The sequence below is a fragment of the Hermetia illucens genome, chromosome 2 (genome assembly GCF_905115235.1).
Source record: "Hermetia illucens chromosome 2, iHerIll2.2.curated.20191125, whole genome shotgun sequence".
Lineage (NCBI taxonomy): Eukaryota > Metazoa > Arthropoda > Insecta > Diptera > Stratiomyidae > Hermetia > Hermetia illucens.
The window spans coordinates 14416753-14435585 of record NC_051850.1 but is presented as its reverse complement, the minus strand read 5'-3'; the positions used below and the strand labels follow the sequence as shown (position 1 = coordinate 14435585).

The 18833-nt window shown below is 40.8% G+C and overlaps 1 protein-coding gene across 3 annotated transcripts in view; it reads left to right on the top strand.

The window, feature by feature from the left end:
* LOC119650434 (la-related protein Larp4B) overlaps positions 1–9267 on the top strand; it is a 90478-nt gene extending 81211 nt beyond the window's left edge. For all 3 annotated transcript variants that reach the window (XM_038053253.1, XM_038053255.1, XM_038053254.1), the window contains exon 10: positions 7125–9267. In XM_038053253.1, coding sequence (XP_037909181.1) covers positions 7125–7348 — 224 coding nt within the window. In that variant the 3' untranslated portion in view covers positions 7349–9267. The remainder of the gene's footprint in view (positions 1–7124) is intronic.
* Positions 9268–18833: the final 9566 nt, after the last annotated feature.

Genomic DNA, 18833 nt, shown 5'->3' with positions numbered 1-18833 from the left:
AAGAATACAAAATATTCCGTCATATTTTGCCAAACCACAAAATTCACATACGTACATACAAAACAACGACATAAATACTGTGTTCACCCTAAATAAACAAACATTCTTTATTACCGCATGACGATGCATGCACATAAATGTGCGCATCTAAATTGATGTAACGCATCTTCACGCATTTCCACTTTACTTCGTGCACAAAAGCATACATATACATATATGATAAGTACATAAATTAAAAACCGCTGGTAACCAGAACACACAAGTCTATTATATTGGTTACTATTGGCAGCTCTTTTAGTCTATACATATACATACTGTTATGAATTTGCTTTTACGTACTCCTCCTGTGTCACCAATTGTTACGATTTCCTTTACGTAATCCAGTCGCTGTCACCAATTGTTATGTTTTTAGCTATTCGTACTCGTCACTAGTTACGTTACTTGCTTTACGTAGGCTCGTATCACTGGATTGCGTAGCACTAAACAACAACCCGTTCTATAACTTTAATATAAGCGTTTATTAAACACTAAATTATACAACCGTACTGTATAATTACTTATATGTAGAACAATTGCTTTAACCGGTACATTTGAGGCGTATTCATAACCGTCGCGATCTGTTCTAACTCTAGAACTGGACTCATTTTGTGGGTTTTTAATTCAAGTCAATTCATTTATTCAAATAGTGACCTGCAACTAGACCATGGTTACTTAATGCTAGCTTAAATAATGGCTAATTGATCTTAACTCTATTAAACGGGTGACTATTACATTGTTTGGCCAACCCGACCTTCTCTGTAATTTACTTTACTTAGTATATTATTTTTTACATACATGGATCTTGACAATTGTTGTATAATCTTGACTTTTCAATACTGCGCTTGCACTAAAGGCGCGAGACGGTTGAAATTTACTTACTTAACCTAACTTATTTTAACTTAATCTAGCTTAATCTAATATATACAGTGAGCACTTACAATTTACTATGCTTAGCCTCTTTCCACTCCTACCAGGCAGGGAGTTTCAAAAAGGGTGCGGATTTTCTGTCTGTGGGATGAACTCACGATTTGGCAGGGCCTTAAGAATGTAGCCAATGGGGAGGTTTTACCCTGTTGGTAGAGATGCCGAATTAATGGGTTGGGGTGGTCCTCCGTTCTTTCGAAGAATCTTTCCATTATTGTGAGAACGTGTTCTCGAAGTGGTTTGACTTTGGCTCGCCTATACACTTCGGCGTTTTTGCCGATCTTTTTGGTTTTCCAGTTGTAAGACAAGCCTGTGCAATGTCTAAGGATTCGGCGTTCGAATGACTCGCATTTTGACATGGTTTGGTTGGAGCATGAGATCAAAGTTGGTGCTCCGTAAGAGATAACGGGTCTAATCACGGTCTTATACAATGTCAGTTTGGTTTTGGTGCTGAGACCTACTGTCTTGCGAAGAAGAGAGTAGATGCCACTGACTGCACCGCGTGCCTTGCTGATAGCGAGCTGGAGGTGGGGTTTGAACTTGAGGAGTTCATGCAGGGTTACTCCCAAGTATTTGATCGAACTAGATCTACTCACTGTGGTGTTCCCGATTCTCATTTTCAAGCGTTTAGCTTTCCTGTGGATGCCTCTAGAACCTAAGTATCTAGATTTTCTCCTAAAAGTGCAGATTTGCGTTTTTCCCTCATTTATCTTGATTCCCCAACTACGCCTGTTTAGGAGCGGTTACAGTTTTAACACTAACCTTGATCTTGTTTCGTTTCCTCCTCCGGACGAAGTTGAACGGGTCATCTTCGTCGTTGACTTCGGGGTTTGTTGGTGATGGTCCCACGCTGTCCATCTCGCATTCTTGGTTGGTTCCTGTTGAGTTCTCTATCGCTGCTGGTGCTCCCCCGCTGTCGATGACGATCGGTCCACGACTGTTTCTTGATACACCGGTTCGCGCTGCTAGCTCCTGCTTTAGCTGAATTATCAGCTGTTGTTGACACTCCAGTTGCTGTGCCAGGGCTGCTTTCTCGCCTCTGAGCTCTTCAAGCTCCTTCCTTAGCGGGTAGTCATTTTCTGAGGGGCCCGTGCTCCCCTCCTCCTCGGACGATAGCTCCCCAGGGAGTGCCATTTTATACCTCTTGGCGGACATTATTGTCCTCAAGCCCGTCCTCTGTTCTTCTCCGAGTCTTCACGTATTCACTGAAATTAAAAGAAAAACAATTACCAATAATTGCACTTTGGTATACACTGTCTAAATAATATTGAGATGCATTGCATACTTCAATGGACTGTACTTCCTTTGACAGTACTATACTTAACACTTCACCACTTTTTTACTTAAGTCACTTTTTTATTATAAATTTCCTTTCACCAGGAATGCTCCGTGCCGCGTCTGCCCGCTTCGATGTCTCGGAGCGAGCTGATGACTTTGTGGGTGGATTTCCGGTCCTTTTATACTACGAGGAACATTGTAGGTTAAATTCTTCGCATTTGCTAATATTAAACTCAGAGTCTGAAGCGTATTAGGTTGACTATTATCAATACAGGGTTTTCCAACAAATAATTTGTTTAAATCGCTTTCTAAAAACTAGACGGCAATGGAATTTTTAACTATATTACACGGAGCTATCATGCGTTCGTCGCTCCTCACATCTTCGTGTTTTTCTTCAGTTTTTATCCCGTCACAAGTGGGGTCGGCTCGTTATGATCGGTTTCGCCATTTTATTTTATCAAATGCCTGATCTGGATGCAATTTCGAGGCTTTTAAATCCCCATCCAGCGTATCAAGCCGTTCTTTCGGCCGGCCTTTTGGTCGCTTACCACTTCGATGTTCAGAGCAATCTTGGTAAGTGAATTCTCGTTAACGCGAATTACGTGACATACCATCCAAGACGCCTCTCTCGCAATTTTTTCACGATCGATGCAACCCCATAACGATCGCGGATATCCTCATTTCGGATGTGATCAAAACGTGTCACGCCACTAGTTCAACGCAACATCTTCACCTCCATTTCCGCAAGACGCCGTTCATTCTTTTCTGGTCGGCCAACACTTAGAACTATAGAGAGCGGCAGACGGACGACATTGCGGTAAATTTTAGATTTGACACGTTCGTTGTTACGTCGATCACAAAGAACGCCACTTCATCCACGTCGCACCCCTCGTTTAGGGCTTAGCACCCAAACTTTCAAAATATTAGGCGACGACGGCTTTACGGTTACTTACCAGGGCAGAGACAAATCGCCAGACGCTGCCGTGGACAAAAAAAAGAGGGAGTAAGTTGCTCCCCATTTGGTCCGGTCTGACATCAAGTTGGTGCGGACTTAGGACCCCGCAATTCTCAAAAAAAAAAAAATATTTTCAGCTCTGGCCAAGCTCTGGTCAAATGGGCGGATTTACGCTCAGAATAATTCGTAGTCATGTTGTGTTCTGCGAATTATATGAAAGAGCATTTAACATCGCTTCGATCACGCTGCTCCCAGGGCAGAGGTGGGGCAGCGACTGACGATTTGCCTCTGTCCTGGTAAGAAACCGTAAAGCCGTCATCGTCTAATATTTTGAAAGTTTGGGTGCTAAGCCCTAAACGAGGGTTCCATGGACCAAAAAAGGAGGGAGTAAGTTGTTCTCCGTTTGGTCCGGTCCCCGGCATCAAGTTGGACCGTGAGGAGTAGTTTTGGAGATTCTTTCTATGCATTCGTATAGTTAATGAAAAAACATCCATGTATTCAACGAATTCGGGCTGCTGCATCCCGTCAGACCAGATGAACCAATTCGAAACTTAATTTGACAATTACTTTCAAGGATGCCTATAACGATGCATTATCCTTTCTTCGCCATATTCCATCGTTCAGTTTGTCCAATGACTCTCTCCAGAAATTGTTTTTCCCTTCTGGGGTAATCGATAAATCGATTCTGTAATGTATGCATGTTCTCTTTTTTACGCACTGTAAATTTGTTTTCTATTGTCATCTTTGCACTTGCTTTCGTAACACGATTTTTGCTTGCACATTTCACTACCAGTGACATTAAAAGGTCTGATGTCATCATGGCATTTCCTTATGCTCCGCCGAAGTCCTTTTCCGTTTGGGTTAGTAATCCTCCTGGAAAGGTCATTGTTGCTGATAACCCATTGGAAAATTAAATATTTGAAAAATCCAATGATGTGGAGAATCTTTTTTTCTAAAATTTCAAATTTGTAGGAAAGGGTCTCCTTTAGCTCAGCGGTTCTTAATGCGTTCGAACATACCAGGTGTATTCCTAATTAATTTCCGTTTTTTTTTTTTTGTGAATAAAAAACATCATTCTAAGGGAACCGTAATAGTTATTTTATTTGAAATATTTTCCATCACTTTCTACACATTTTTTCCACCTTTATGGTAATTTGTGAATATCACACCAGTAGAATTGACTGTCTTTGGAGGTGAACCACTCAGTGAACCATTTCCGGAAATTTTCGTACGAGTTGAAACGCTTCTCAGAAAGTGCGTGGCCCCAAGAGGCAAAGAGGTGATAATCCGATGAGGCCAGGTCTGGTGAGTAAGCTGCATGGTCAAGCACCTCCCACTTGAGCTTTTCCAGCGTATCGCGAACGTCTTTTGACTTATGCGATGGTGCATTGTTGTTGAGCAAAATCAAATTCTTCTGTCTTTGTTGATATTCTGGTCGGTTCTCCGCAATCGCTCGGCTCAAATCTTTCATTTGTTGTTTGTAGCGAACGGCGTTCACAGTTTCACTAGGTTTCAGCAGTTCAAAGTATTATAGATCACACACAGTATGACCTTCCGACCGTAACGATTTGGTCGTGCCGATGCTTCACCTGGACTGACACACGATTTGTTGCGTTTAGAGTTCTCCAAGAAAATCTACTTTACGTTGCCCGTAACAATACGATGGAGAAAATACTTTCTTTTGTACCGTTGAAGCAGCATTTCACACGTCACTGTTCGGTTCTCCATTTGTCTCTCGGTCAGTTCATGCGGCACCTACTTTCCACACTTCTGAATTTTTCCCATGGCTCGCAGACGTTTCGAAATTGCTTGCTGTTGAACTCCCAACGTATTTGGAAGCTGTTGTTGCGTTTGCGTGTTGTCTTCATCCAATAATGCTTGCAATTCGACGGCTTCAAACGATTTTCGCTTGCCGGAACGTGGGGTGTCGTTCAGGTCGAAATCTCCATTTTTGAATTGTCGAAACCACGTTTCACATGTTCGAAGTGTTGATGCACGATCGCCATAAACTTCCACAAGTTCACAGTGGCTCTCGGTCACTTTTTTCCTTGATTGAACATGAAAAGCAATGCATGGCGCATATGCTCGACATTTTTGATGCGCCATAAAAATCTGCTGGATGAACTTTTTGGGGAAACGTCAACGCAGTTTAGACACTCGACAACCACTAAACAAAATGACAGGTATATGTTACCAACAGCGACACAAAACATAGAACGCCATCTATAGAAAAAAAAACGGAAATTAATTAGGAGTACTATCTGTTACATAAGAGCGTGGTCACTGTTAAATAATAACAATTGATTTTTCGAAAATTCCCAAATTTATTGATAATTTGGTCGTCAATCATCATCATCAACGGCGCAACAACCGGTATGCGGTCTAGGCCTGCCTTAATAAGGAACTCCAGACATCCTGGTTTTGCGCCGAGGTCCACCAATTCGATATCCCTAAAAGCTGTCTGGCGTCCTGGCCCACGCCATCGCTCCATCTTAGGCAGGGTCTGCCTCGTCTTCTTTTTTTTTTTGGTCGTCAATACTCAATGCAAATACCTCAGTAGCAAGTCCAATCTCCTGCATTGTCAATTATGGCCTGACACCGTCGGGGCATACTTTCCACTAGTTTTTCTGCATATTCTGCCGGAAAAGACTTCCAAATTTTCCGAATTTGTCGAGAAAGTTGACCTAAATTACATGGCTTGTGTCTGCGAAGCTGCATTTTTATCAGAGCCCACACATTTTCTATGGGATTTCCATCCGGTGACTGAGATGGCCAATCTAAAGTGACAACTCCGTTTTGCGCCTTCCACTCGCTACACGCTCGACTCCGATGTTTCGGATCGTTGTCTTCTTGAAGGATCCAGCTTTCACTTTTCTTGATATACCATTGCTTAGCAGATGGTAACAAAGCCTTTCGATATATTTTATTCATTTTTTCGACATTTAAATTCTCGGTAAATAAGAACAAAGTACCGAAACCTTTGTTTGAGAAGCACCTCCAAACATGGACCTTGACGGGGTGTTTAACAGTCCGTTGAAGTATCCTACTGGTGGAGGTTGCCCAGGCGTGTTTGATGCTCGAAAATGCCCAGAAGGAGGATTCATCAGAAAAAAATACGTTGCTCCAATCGCGGTCCAAGTTTTCCTTGCCCATTCCACTCGTTTTTCAACGTGTTTTGCACTCAACATTGGTTTTTCCAAAGTACTGCGATATTTCAGTTTATTGGGAGGCAAGTGCCTGCGAATCGTTCCGTAAGATATGTCAACACCTTTTGCTTTCAATTTCACAGCAGCTCCACGTAAAGTTAAAGTTGGATCTTTCGAGAACAATGCGAGAATCTTTTTTTCGTCTTTTTTTGAGAATTTGCTTGCACTTCCGCGATCAGGAAAATCATCAACGTTACCGACCCTTTGATAGCGATTTATCCACTTGCTAACAAACTGCTTCGACTTTCCCATATATTTCGTAGCAGCAGTTTGCGTTAATTTGGGTCCTTTTTCATGCAAACATAGAAAAATTGCCTCAAAGCGAGAGGCGTAAACAGCACTCATTTCGAAAAACCACTCAATTGAAGACTAAATTTGACAGAGAGCTGACTTTTTACAAAATGCATGAAGGACTGAGGTGCCCTCTATGTCATAGAAAAAGGAACAGGACGCTCCGATTTTTATTTTACGTGTAACAGGGACCATGCTCTTATGTAACAGACTGTACACCTGGTATTTCTAGTTATCTCAAAGTTATTTTCATTTTTTGGAGCTTCCAATTCAAAAATCAGATTGATTTCGATTCCCCTGATCTTTGATAAATCTGTGGACTCGGCCCTTTCCGGTTTGGAAAAAAAATTATTGTTTCGAATGCATAATTGGATTGAACCGCTTCCGATGCTTTTTCATCGACTTGAACTTATATATTAATTCCTTTTCAGACGCTAATCATCGTTACACCAACAACAACAACAACACAAACAGAAATAGTCGCGAAACAAAGGAGCAAAAATCACTGAATAATACTACTCGTGAAAGACGCGATACCACAGACAGTGGTAACGGAAGCGGCGGTGGTGGTACTATTTCAAGCAACAATCGTAATCGGCCGCCTCGTGGGAATCAAATCAAAGATTATTTCCAAGACCCGAGAAGTTCCAAGTGATGTATTGATTCGCATATATTAGTTATGCGATCGGTATGAATATATAGATTGACTCATAAAGAGAGAATGCGTATGCTAAAAGGAGATGGCAAGCGCATAAAACGTTTGGAAATAAATCGCTGTTAGGATTTAAGATGTAGCGTTGAAACTAATTGAAACAAAAAATAAATAAAAAATTATTAAGAAATTGATACACCGTAGACTATGTAAAGATAAATAATGAGTTAAACAATTGAAACAATAAGCTAATGAATTATTTTAAAAGAAAACTGAATATTAAATAATTGTAAAAAAAATGTGGTGAGTGAAAGAAAAATAGCAAAAGCCAGGCATATAGAATGATATATGCTAAATAGAGTAAAATCGTCAACGTTATCCGCTTCCTGGTATATCTTCCCTCATTTATGGAATTGGTTCCGGCACATTATTGTTCCTGTGTAAGAGAGTGGTTTGTTATTAATGCAGGACATTAGTATTGTAAACTGGGGACGCTTTTTATCCACGTCAGTTGGTAGCTCTTAATTTCAATGCCACGCACTAAAAATTGCTTTTTATGGACGAATGTGTTCCCAAAATCGTATCACAAATCGATGGTTATCTATCGGGGAAAAGGGTAGTGTTGGCTATTTTACATTAATTTAGGAAATTCTCAGAATAAAAAAATAAACATGTGTTACTTTTGATTTAAGGGACAAATTTGCAATTATTTCATCTGATAAAATTCGTTTTTCTGATTTAATACACAAAAAAAAATGAATTTTTGTTTTGATAATTGCAAATTTGTGTAGTGATAACATACTTTAACAGAAAATAATGTTAAATTGACGATATTTTCTTTTGTATATTATATTATTTAATTATATTTATTTGCGTTGAAGAAATTGAGAGAGGGCCTTTGCCATGAAGTCTCAACGAAATGACTGGCCAACACACACGTTGATGAGAATGAATGAATGAAAGGTTGATGAATTGTACCAAATTTCACGCAATAATAAATCATGAATGTTCAACGAAAGTTAATTATACTCTCAAAAACTTGCACGTTGAATAGATTCGCTTGTACATACCAAACCGGAAACATTATATAAGTTGTTATTTTTCTTGAGGATTGTTCTTATTTTTTTTTTTTCTTTTTTTATTTTCTATACATAATGATAACTAGTTGATTAATTGTTCTGCAAAACGGAATCGCATATGACAACTGAAAAAGCGTTATGAAATCACATTGGGTGAATGGGGACATTGGTAACTAGATGTAACGATAAAAAACTATTCGCTACAATTGCTTATCTAGATATTCATACTTATTAAACGGAATAATGTGTAAATCACAGCCGCTAGCAGAGGAAATAAAAACAAAAATCGTGAAGATTTATTTGAAAACGTTTTTAGAAGTATTCGTCATTATTTTACTATGCCATAGTGAAGCACAAATGTATTATATATAGAAACGCATGATACGCAGATTATAGGGAACTTGTTAATCGCATTGCTCGAGACATGAAAAGACGCTAACGCTTGTAGATTTCCTCGTAGCAATGCAATGTAGAATTGAATTTTTGAAAATCTTTCAAAATCATCACTTTATTGTGACCCTATGTGATCGATTAACGCTACTGTTGAGCCACACCGGTGTTAATATCTAACAATTTGGCCAACTTTTCATTTTTTCATTTAGCGTGTCTAAAAATTTTCTAGAAATAAATTACCTCTCGGGTCTTATTATATTTGTATATATTTTTAGAAAAAAAACAAAACAAAACGATAAAAAACACATGTGTTTCATAATTCCATTTCAATATGCATTGTCCTTACAGCTGGCTTTCACAATTAGTTGAAATGTTTTTTGATTTAAATGCGTTTTATATGGAAGCATATCCAGACAAACTTATAAATAAAAAAAAAAGAAAAGCACCGAAGTATCTAGTTTTGCTCTTACTTGTATGACTAATAATTTTATATAAAGTAACTTACAAAAATACTAACATTGTTAAGAACATAGGAATTAGTTTTCATCTAAGATATTGAAATGACGTGACATATTTGTACCATTGAAACAGTGCTAAATTTGTATCGTATTTTGTCGTAACAGATGAGTGAAATTTCCTTTGCTTTCAATTTATCTGTTTGATATCCTGAACAGAACATTATACCCTGGAAACAAACGCTTGTGTTCAGGTTTTCCAATAATGGGGTTGCTGAGTTGTGGTACGCCCCATGGCCGGGGACGAGAATTGTTCATGGTCGGTCATCAGCCCGAATCATGAATCCATGGACCATGCAGTTCTGAGAGAATGAATTTCCAAGTTCCCTCAATTTACCTGTGATTATGAATAGAAATAAACTAATTTGTTTGGCTTGATTTAGCAATTATTGCAGTTTCGTGGTATAGGATCGCTTTTTCAAAACTAAATTGTTATCTGCAAAGGTGTTACTCTATCTCCTCGACTTATTTATCTGCTAGGAACGAAATATTAACCATTTTAGTATCTTTTATATTTTTTTTCTCATTGGCTTTCATGTATGGAAAGCCTTAGACAATATTAATTTGTATAAAGGTTACTTTGATTGGGAAGAAGCGTTTTAATTTTAGAAAAAACAAGAATTATAGAAAATAAGGTGATTGGATTGTAATTTCTCAGAAGTGTCGTATTGTTGTTAAGTTGTCTGCCAGGAAAATGTTGTGAAGAAATTTCAGAAAAGAATTACAATTAAAGATCACCTTGGGCCATTGGGTAATAAAAAGATCTAGGAAGAATCATTGCTCATTGTTTTTTCTCTGTGAAATTTTATTCGGTTATTCTGTCAAGTGCAAATCAATTTCTTTTCGTGTTGGTGTTGGGTTTCTTGACTTCATTTTGCGACTGTGTTTTTTAGGAATTGGGTCCAATAAATCAGGTTATTACTGGTCGATTAGTAGCGCGTAATTTTATAATTTTGGATGTAAGCACTCGGTTATTCTTGTGCGATACTGTTATTCGAGTTATATACTTTCCAAGAAAATATCGGACCATAAGTCTGATATTCAGCACTTAGGGTATTTGGAATCACCGATCCGTTAGACGGTTCATGCGACTTGAAATTGAAAACTCTTACTGTATTCGCAAGCATAATAAATCACAATATTCTTAAGTTGCTACGCTGGACAAAATATTTCACACTTTAAATTTAACTATTCAAAAGCAGACGTCCGCGCGTGCTGCTGGTCGTGATGCAAGAGAAAGATTTTCACTCGATCCGTTGCTTCGCCAGACGGATTTTTCACCGCTGGCTTTCACCTCTCGTGGCAAGTTCGAATATGCCACGGAGAGCGCCGGCGGTGGCATCTGTTCGTCGCATTAACAACATTCGAAATAAATTTCGAATGCTGTTAACCCTGCTGCGCGACATCACTCCGCCCCCAGATGAAACCTAGGGGTTTCAGCGACTGAACCCGGAACTGCGTTCCCCATCATTCCGCGAAGCGAACGCGATGTTGCTTTGGGGCGCAAACGGGCTTCAGTCTGGATAAGGAAACAGCCTTTTTGTGTCCCCCGATCTCGAGCTGGAAGAAATGCTCTCCCTGCTCGAGAACACGGCACGCGCCTTCGTATGGAGGCTGCAGCGGCTTCCGGATGGCATCCGTCCTGACTAGGATGTGCGTGCACGAGTCCAGCTCCTTGGGAGCACAGGCAGGTGCGGATGAGTGTCGGATGGGAGGTGCGGATTTAATGCGGTGAAGGTTGTTCCTCAGCAGGCGCAGCAATCCCGAATCTGTAAGACCTGATCTCTTGTCGAAGACCAGATCACTTGGGAGCCTTGGGTTCTGCCCGTATACCAGCTCCGCGGGCCTGGCAGCAAATTTTTCTCGGTGGGTTGTTCGTAGGCTAAGTAAGACGAGAGGCAAGATTTGAGTCCAGGACGCATCGTCGCGAGCCATAATGGCGGCTTTCAGTGTCCGGTGTAAACGCTCTAGCATTAACAACATTCGAAATAAATTTCGAATGCTGTTAACCCTGCTGCGCCACATGTACATTGCCCCTTGCTACCTTGAGGGAAAAAATGTTCGAACATTAATCTGCCTAGGTTGCAATTTACATGCACGTGGAATAATGTTTGCAGACTTCAATGCGATCATTGATTTACTCACGTATATGTTACGTTTACATTACAATATATTATACAGTATAAAAAATATGCAAAGTATAAATAAAGTAGAAGCATAGAACTCAACATACTGCCTCCCGCTGATGATACGTAGGGTTATCAGATTCTTAGAAGTGTATGATGAAGCTGTCCGGGCAATTTTGCTGGGAAGTTCAAGTTGCTCCTGTCTGATTTCCTTCGCCAACTGTTGTATTCCGTTTGCATGTGGATTGGCCCCACTTATGTTGAATTTGATTTTGGAAAACTGGGTGACGTATACGTTGCTATCGATAGGGACCAACCTCGAATGGGAGATGGTCAAATTGAGTGAGTTTGATGTGCCTGCAGATGTGGTTTTGCTTTGCGACACAGCTTGATTTAAGATCCTTCAATATGCTGCATACTAGTAGAATGGGGGCAGACTATACTTAAAGATGATTCTTCAGTGACAGCATATATCCATTTATTCGTTTTCGGAATTTCTATCCAGGCGGCGGTTGTCATAGTTGGTTCTAGTTGACAGGATTCTGGCATCGAGATGTTATTCAAGAGGTCGATTTCCCACCTGTTCTCACTTTTTCCGTGCTGATAAATGGGATGTGACTGGGTACATAAATGAGATAAATTGTGTACCATTACGCAATTCGATAGTTCGAAATCGGCCACTGGGTAATATCGATCGAGATGAGCGGTAACGGCGAACTCCTCTAAGCCGATTAATGAGATTTTAATTTGGAACATAGCATGCTTGACGGTCAGGCGGTCCCCAACCGACGTGAGCTTATATAATTGAAGGGTATCTTCTGGTTCCACAGGCAGATAAAGACCAGCCGGGAGATAAGTCCTTATTTTTGTGGACTCCTGGTTAAATTGGTGAGGCGATAGTAAGAGGTAACTTATTTGTCCTAGGTGAGTCCTGGTATCGCTGTTTGGGTCCTTTCTATACTACCCATAAGGACCATGATTTAGATAAACCAGGAAAGAAATAGTTGTTTAAGCTGGAATTAATGGAGGGCATCAGTGACATAATTCCCTTGATTTACAACTTCTTCCGGTTTCTCTTCTAGGGCAATGTATCGTTGGTCAATTGTTGATTGATAGAAGTGTGGTTTTTGAGCAGTGATATGAACCAGTTTTCGTTTTGGTGAAAAACACTAATTTTTTCCGACATTTCCGTAGCGTAATTCGAATCCAGAACTCCAAATAACGAGATGGCGACTGTTCCTATAATGTTGAAAGGCCCTCGTTTCATTCTCCCGGGCGCTTGTTTCGTAGCAAGTAGCTCGTTTTCTTCCGCGAGGTGTGAGTAGCGGTGTCGGAATCGATAAGCCACTTGGTCACATGGGCCCTTGAAGAAGAGTTACAGAGTTCCTGTGCTCTTGTAATTCAGACTTGTATGGTTGCAGATTGAAATAAACTACCAACTTCCAGTAATTGGATATCAAGTTTAATTTTCCTTGGTTTTCGAAGTGAAGTCCTGGTTGAGTGAATTTAACTACTCCTACGTCGCTGCCTTTGACGAGTGGGACTAACAGGGATGTCAACAGAACTGCCATGAATACGTTCCCCACCATTCGCCTCTTCCTTTGTTGAGATGGTGTCTCTGTGAACTCACATTCAGAGGTGTCTCGTGCCGATTCGCCTTCATTATGATTACGTTTTTTGCCATGCTTAGCTTCCTCACGAAAATCCGTTGCTTCTTCGATATTCTGTGTTGGCGACTCAATTAGGGGTGCTAACTTGTGAATCGGCCATTTCAGGATGCCAGAATTTGTGTGTACGTCGGCTATTCTTGCTAAACCATCTTCGCCATAATACACCTTGATGATTCTGCGAAGTGGTCATTTTATCACGGAAGAGTGTCTTCTTTGATGATAACTATTGTCTCTTCTTCAATATTTCGTGACATTGTTTTCCATTTGTTCCAGTGCTGAAGTTCACTTAAGTATTCTTGGGACCAGCGTTTCCAGAATTCTTCCTTGATTTGCGAAACCAGTTTCCATCTTGTGTTAAGATCTCCCCTTGAGGGTTGTGCATGTGGATCGACAGTAGTTTTTAATGGCTCGCCGATGAGAAAATGGCCCGATGTTAATGCGGCTAAATCGTTTGGGTCACTTGATAGCGTTGTAAGCGGTCTTGAATTGAGAATTGCTTCTACCTCGATGCTCAATGTAGATAGTTCTTCGTAGGTTAATGATGCTGAGACAACCTTTTGTTGCAGCAGATGTTTTGCCGACTTGAAGGCATAAGCCACCAAAATGTGGTGCTCTGGGAGGGATAAAATGGAATGTAATTTGTCTTGCACTGCATTTCTTTAGAATCTTCTCCTGTGCGTCTTGAGAGTATATCGTTGACATCAGTTCCGTTAATTGACGCTTCACCCCTACGAAATTAGTGGCATTATCACAGTAAAGTTTCTGACAATGTCCGCGCTAAATAACTTTTCTGTGGACGACTTCCCCGTGCGCGATAGTGGATTCAGATAAGGACGCAGAAGTCAACTCCACAATTGATGAAAGGACGCACTGGTTGAACTCGGTGGGGTGGTAGATTACTCATCATTTGCGTATACATCTTTGGCCTTGTTTTTATACAATAGGTGTACTGTTGTACAATGGCTCGCGCTATATTTTTCCCCTTTGTAGGCCAGAATCGTTGTCTTATTATTGCCAGTAAGTGGATCGAATATCTGTGCTATTTATTATAGCTGCTTGGCGCTGTTCTTAGGAATTCACTTTAATTTCGAATACGTCGGGCTTCGGCAGCTGGATCAGTCCTAGTGTCTTTATTGAAGCTTCATTGTTATCATTAAGACGCACCTTCAAATCTTCAGATGGGGTCTTTTGCAGAAGATTGTTATGGGTGGAACTCTATTTTCGAAGTTTAAACCCTCCTTTTTTTCAGGACGGTCACTAATTGCCTTTGAATTTCCTTTGCAGTTGTACAATTGTTAGCACCACTCATGAAGTCATCCATATAAAAACCTCTTTTGAGGGTTTCGCAACCCAACGGATATTTGGTAGTGTTTTCAGATGCGAGCTTCTGAAGGCATCTTGTCACTAAATATGGTGCAGATGAAGTTCCATACAAAGCTCGTAGCATCTTAAAAGTAGGCTTGAATCTTCTCTCCACTAAAGTAGATGGGAAGCGTCTTTTTCCTTGTAGTCGAATCTGGTGGCACATCATCTGTATGTTTGCCTTGAAAGCAAACTTCTTGTACGGTTGGTCGCGCATGCAATATGTCGGTCAAGAGGACGTTCGTAGAGGTCTTTGCTGACGCATCGAGTACGACCCTTAATTTTGGCACTATCTGATTTAAGTACACAGTGATGCGGTAAGAAATAATGCGGGTGAGGTATCTGATCCGGGTTGATTTCCTTCATGTGACCAAGATCGAGATACTCCTTGATAAATTTGGTGTATTGCTTTCTCAAGTCCCCATTCTTCGCAAGCTTGCGTTCCAGTGCATAGAATCTGCTCATGGTGATGTCCGCTGGATATCCAAGTTTCTCAGCACTGTCTGAGAATGGTAAGCTTACCGTGAACTGGTTATTGCTTAAGAGGATGTTCTGATTGAACATTTCCTCGCATTGTTGCTCCGCGGGCGTCTGTGCCGCAGCTTCCTCACGAGAGATGATCGCTGGTTGCTGCTCCATCGTCTTGTATTCCGATTGAGCCTGCAGCATTTGTATATTTTCCGTAAATTCCGCCGAGTATTTTTGAAAGGCCTCCCTCATGAGATGTAAAGTATGGATGGGTTCATCCCCGAAGTGCTCTCGTATTTGGCTGTCGCCTTGCTTGAACAGCTCCCACAGCTCCAATAGTTTTTGTTGTCGCTCCCGAAAATAGTTCAATGTTTTGCTTGAGGCTCCATCTTTCCGGTAGTTGGACACGAGCGACTCTATCTGCTTCCCAATCACTTCCTGCATCTAGGTTCACAAATCCATTTCGCTGTATGACGTCGGGTTCACCAATAAATATTGCGACTCTTTGGCCGCAATTTTCTCCCGAAATGTTATTCGGGGAAACACCAATCAACCGATGTAGTTGTTGGGAGTGTCGGTTGGTGAAAATTCTAAACAAAGTTGCCATTTCAGAGTTTATAAGGGGCAAACAAATAGACATTCATTTTTATATATGGCCAACGAAATGTGGACAAGTTGGAAAAGTTAAATTACATCGTTTTATGACCGAAATTATCAGCCACATTTAAGAAGCAAGGCACGGATCGGAAACGAGAATTATTGCGCTTAGAGTTCTTTACCTGAAAATTAGGTAAAATTATGTAAGATTTCCACATGTTTATTAAAAGGTAATTTGCAATATATTGTGAAATTTTACTTATATTAAATTCCTTTAAACGTTTTGACGTTTTATCTTTCAAGTGGTAATGTTGGTACATGTTAAACGTTGAATCGCCTCTCATTTTTACAACCTCCATAACTCGGCGTGGTGTTGAACTGATTAAATTTTTCAAGACTTCTGCTGGAATGCCTTCGTACCAAACCTTTTGGATTATTCTGTCTAACCCTTCTAAATTAGTCGGCCCCTCTTTCGGTATCTGCACTTTCATTATGCGCTAAAGGTTCTTCTCCGGACTGTTGTCAGGCCTTAACATACAGAAAACACCGAGTTCGCGTAAATAATTCTTTACCTGTTAAAAATTAGGAAAGGTAAGACAGTTGAAATTGCGGACTATTGTTGAGGATGGAATAAGAATTAAGGAAAAATGATTCTTACCAATTGAGCTGGATGTCAAGGAACAGAATCATCTTGGAAAAACATTTGATCCACATGCGAAAAATGATTTTCGAGGACAGGTACTAAATTTTCTTCCAGGATATTTTTATAATCAACAGCCCTGATCGTCCCTTTAAGTATAGCCAATCGTCCAATTTGTGATACGAAAAGCATCCCCGAATCATTTTGCTCACTGGATGGCTTGATGTTCGTAGAATACACTCGTCGCTATAACGCTCTCCGGTGCTTCTGCGCATATACCGCATTCCATCATTGCAAGAAATGTCGAACTTCGTTTCATCTGAGAAGATCACATTCTTCCAATCATCACAGTCCAGCTTCTGTGCTCCTTAGCCCACTCAAGGAGTTTCCGTTTCATTTGAATAGTTAAGCGCGGTTTCTTAGCGGGTCGGTCTGCACTTATCCCAGCTTGCTGGAGCCTTCGTCGTACAGTCCTTGTAGAAACTGGTGTTCCTCCAAGTCCAACAAAATGCCATCTAACGTCCTCAGCCATCTTGAAACGGTCTCTAAGACTAATGCTCGTTAAGAGTCGATCTTCACTTGCAGAAGTCTTTCTGTGGGCTCCTGATCCTACTTTTCGCTCAGTGACTGGGTCCACAGCAATAGCAAAATAAATTACCTGTTTGCATAAAACCCTTTTTTTGAATTCTTATAGCTTGTTCACATTTCATTGGTCGCGACTGTATATAGATAGATTTATTATTATTACTATGCCACCAACTAAAATAAATTTGAAGGAAAGAAATTACACAAATATTCAATTCGTTTTGAGTCATTTTATTGATTTTGTTCATTTCGAAAAAATTGTGACATTGCAGTCTTTCGTTTTAATTCGATATTTATTGAAGTGCTGTGGGATACACAATATTTCCTGTTTTTCCATCTGTTGCGTAAACGAATAAATCAGAAAGTTTTCCGACACGTGCTGCCCATGTGAGAAGCATGGATTCTCCAAATTTAATCCACACACTTGCAACGATTGTCCATGTGTTTTGTTGATAGTCATTGCGAAAGCTAGTCTTACGTTTTATGGTTAATAAGCAGAGTTCAGTGAAATAATTAATACAAGAGTCCATTTATAAACCACTGGAATATTTATTCAGAGTATTTTTATACACACTTTAGCCCTCTTTTTTTCAGCCTTTGTCCTGTTTACAAGCGCGGTCGGCTCGTGATCGGTTTCGCCATTTTGCTCTATCAAATGGTTGATTTCGATGCAATTTCGGGGCTTTTAAATCCCCATCCGGCGTATCAAGCCACCGTTGTTTCGGTCTGCCTTTTGGTCGTTTCCCATCGACTTCGATGTTCAGACCAATCTTGGCAAGTGAATTCTCGTTAGCGCGAATTGCGTTACCATACTATCGAAGACGCCTCTCTCGCAATTTTTCCACGATCGGTGCAGCATATATTGCGTCAGTAGTTCCGCAGTTTTTCACAAATCCGGCTTGATTCACTGTTATTGTAACGATTTCACGAATACGATTGTCAAGAATTCGTTCAAAAATCTTCATACACACTTTAGCATATCAATATATTACGTAGGGCTTACTGCTCACGCTGTGAGGGCCTTTGCTATACTCTCCCTGTGTGAGTGTTGTACGACGGTGTAAAATGTAATTCATGTAAGTAGCTGTGTCTCATGTGTGGCGTGGCGATGACCTCTTCATTTGACTCAAATTTCTGCCCGGCAAGTGACTTTTACAGTTTGGAATCAAAAAGAAATCGCACCGGACCAAATCTAGAGAATACGATGGATGAGGTAGCGGTTCGTAGCCCAATTCGACCAATTGGGACGTGGCGGCGGCGGAGGTGTTCTTCGTCAAATGAGGCTTTTTTGCTATTTGGCGTCGAATCGGTCCAATAATTCGGCATATTAGAGCCCTGTGACTATTTTGCCCTTCTACAGGTTGTCGATTCAGATTGCACATTGTGAATCCCAGAAAACCGTGGCCATCACCTTCCCGGCCGATAGGGCGTCTTTGCCTTCTTCGGAGCACATTCGCTGGGTGAAGTCCACTGTTTCCATTGATGCTTGGCCTCCGGTGTACCAGTGGACCCATGTTTCGTCGACAGTCATGAAACGATGCAGAAACTTATTCGGATTGCGTTTAGACAGCGTCAGACATTGCTCTGAAGTGGTCTAACATTTGCACTTTTGCATTTGCAGTTGTCCGAGTTGAGCACAAAATTTCATGCAAGATGTGACATCCGCTACTGTCTCAGCTATCTCGCGCACCTTGAATCAGCGGTCTGTCAGTACAAGATCCAGGATTTTTGTGACATTCTTTTCCGTGGTAGCCTTTTTGGAACACCTGGGCGTGGCTCATTAAAAATCGACGTGCGACCACATTGCAACTCATTAAACCAATTTTTTACGGTCGCCATCGCAGGAGCAGAGTCACCGTACACAGAATTCAAGCGCTCTTTGATTTCACTGCGCGATTTTCCTTCCAAAAGCATGGATCGAATCATCGAACGATATTGCTCTTTTTCCATTTTTCTAAAATCTGCGGGCTCACCCGTTTCTGTACGCGGTTAAAACAAAGCTGCGAGTCCGATTCGGCTGGAATTTTGACAGTGGGCGTCTACGAGAATGTAC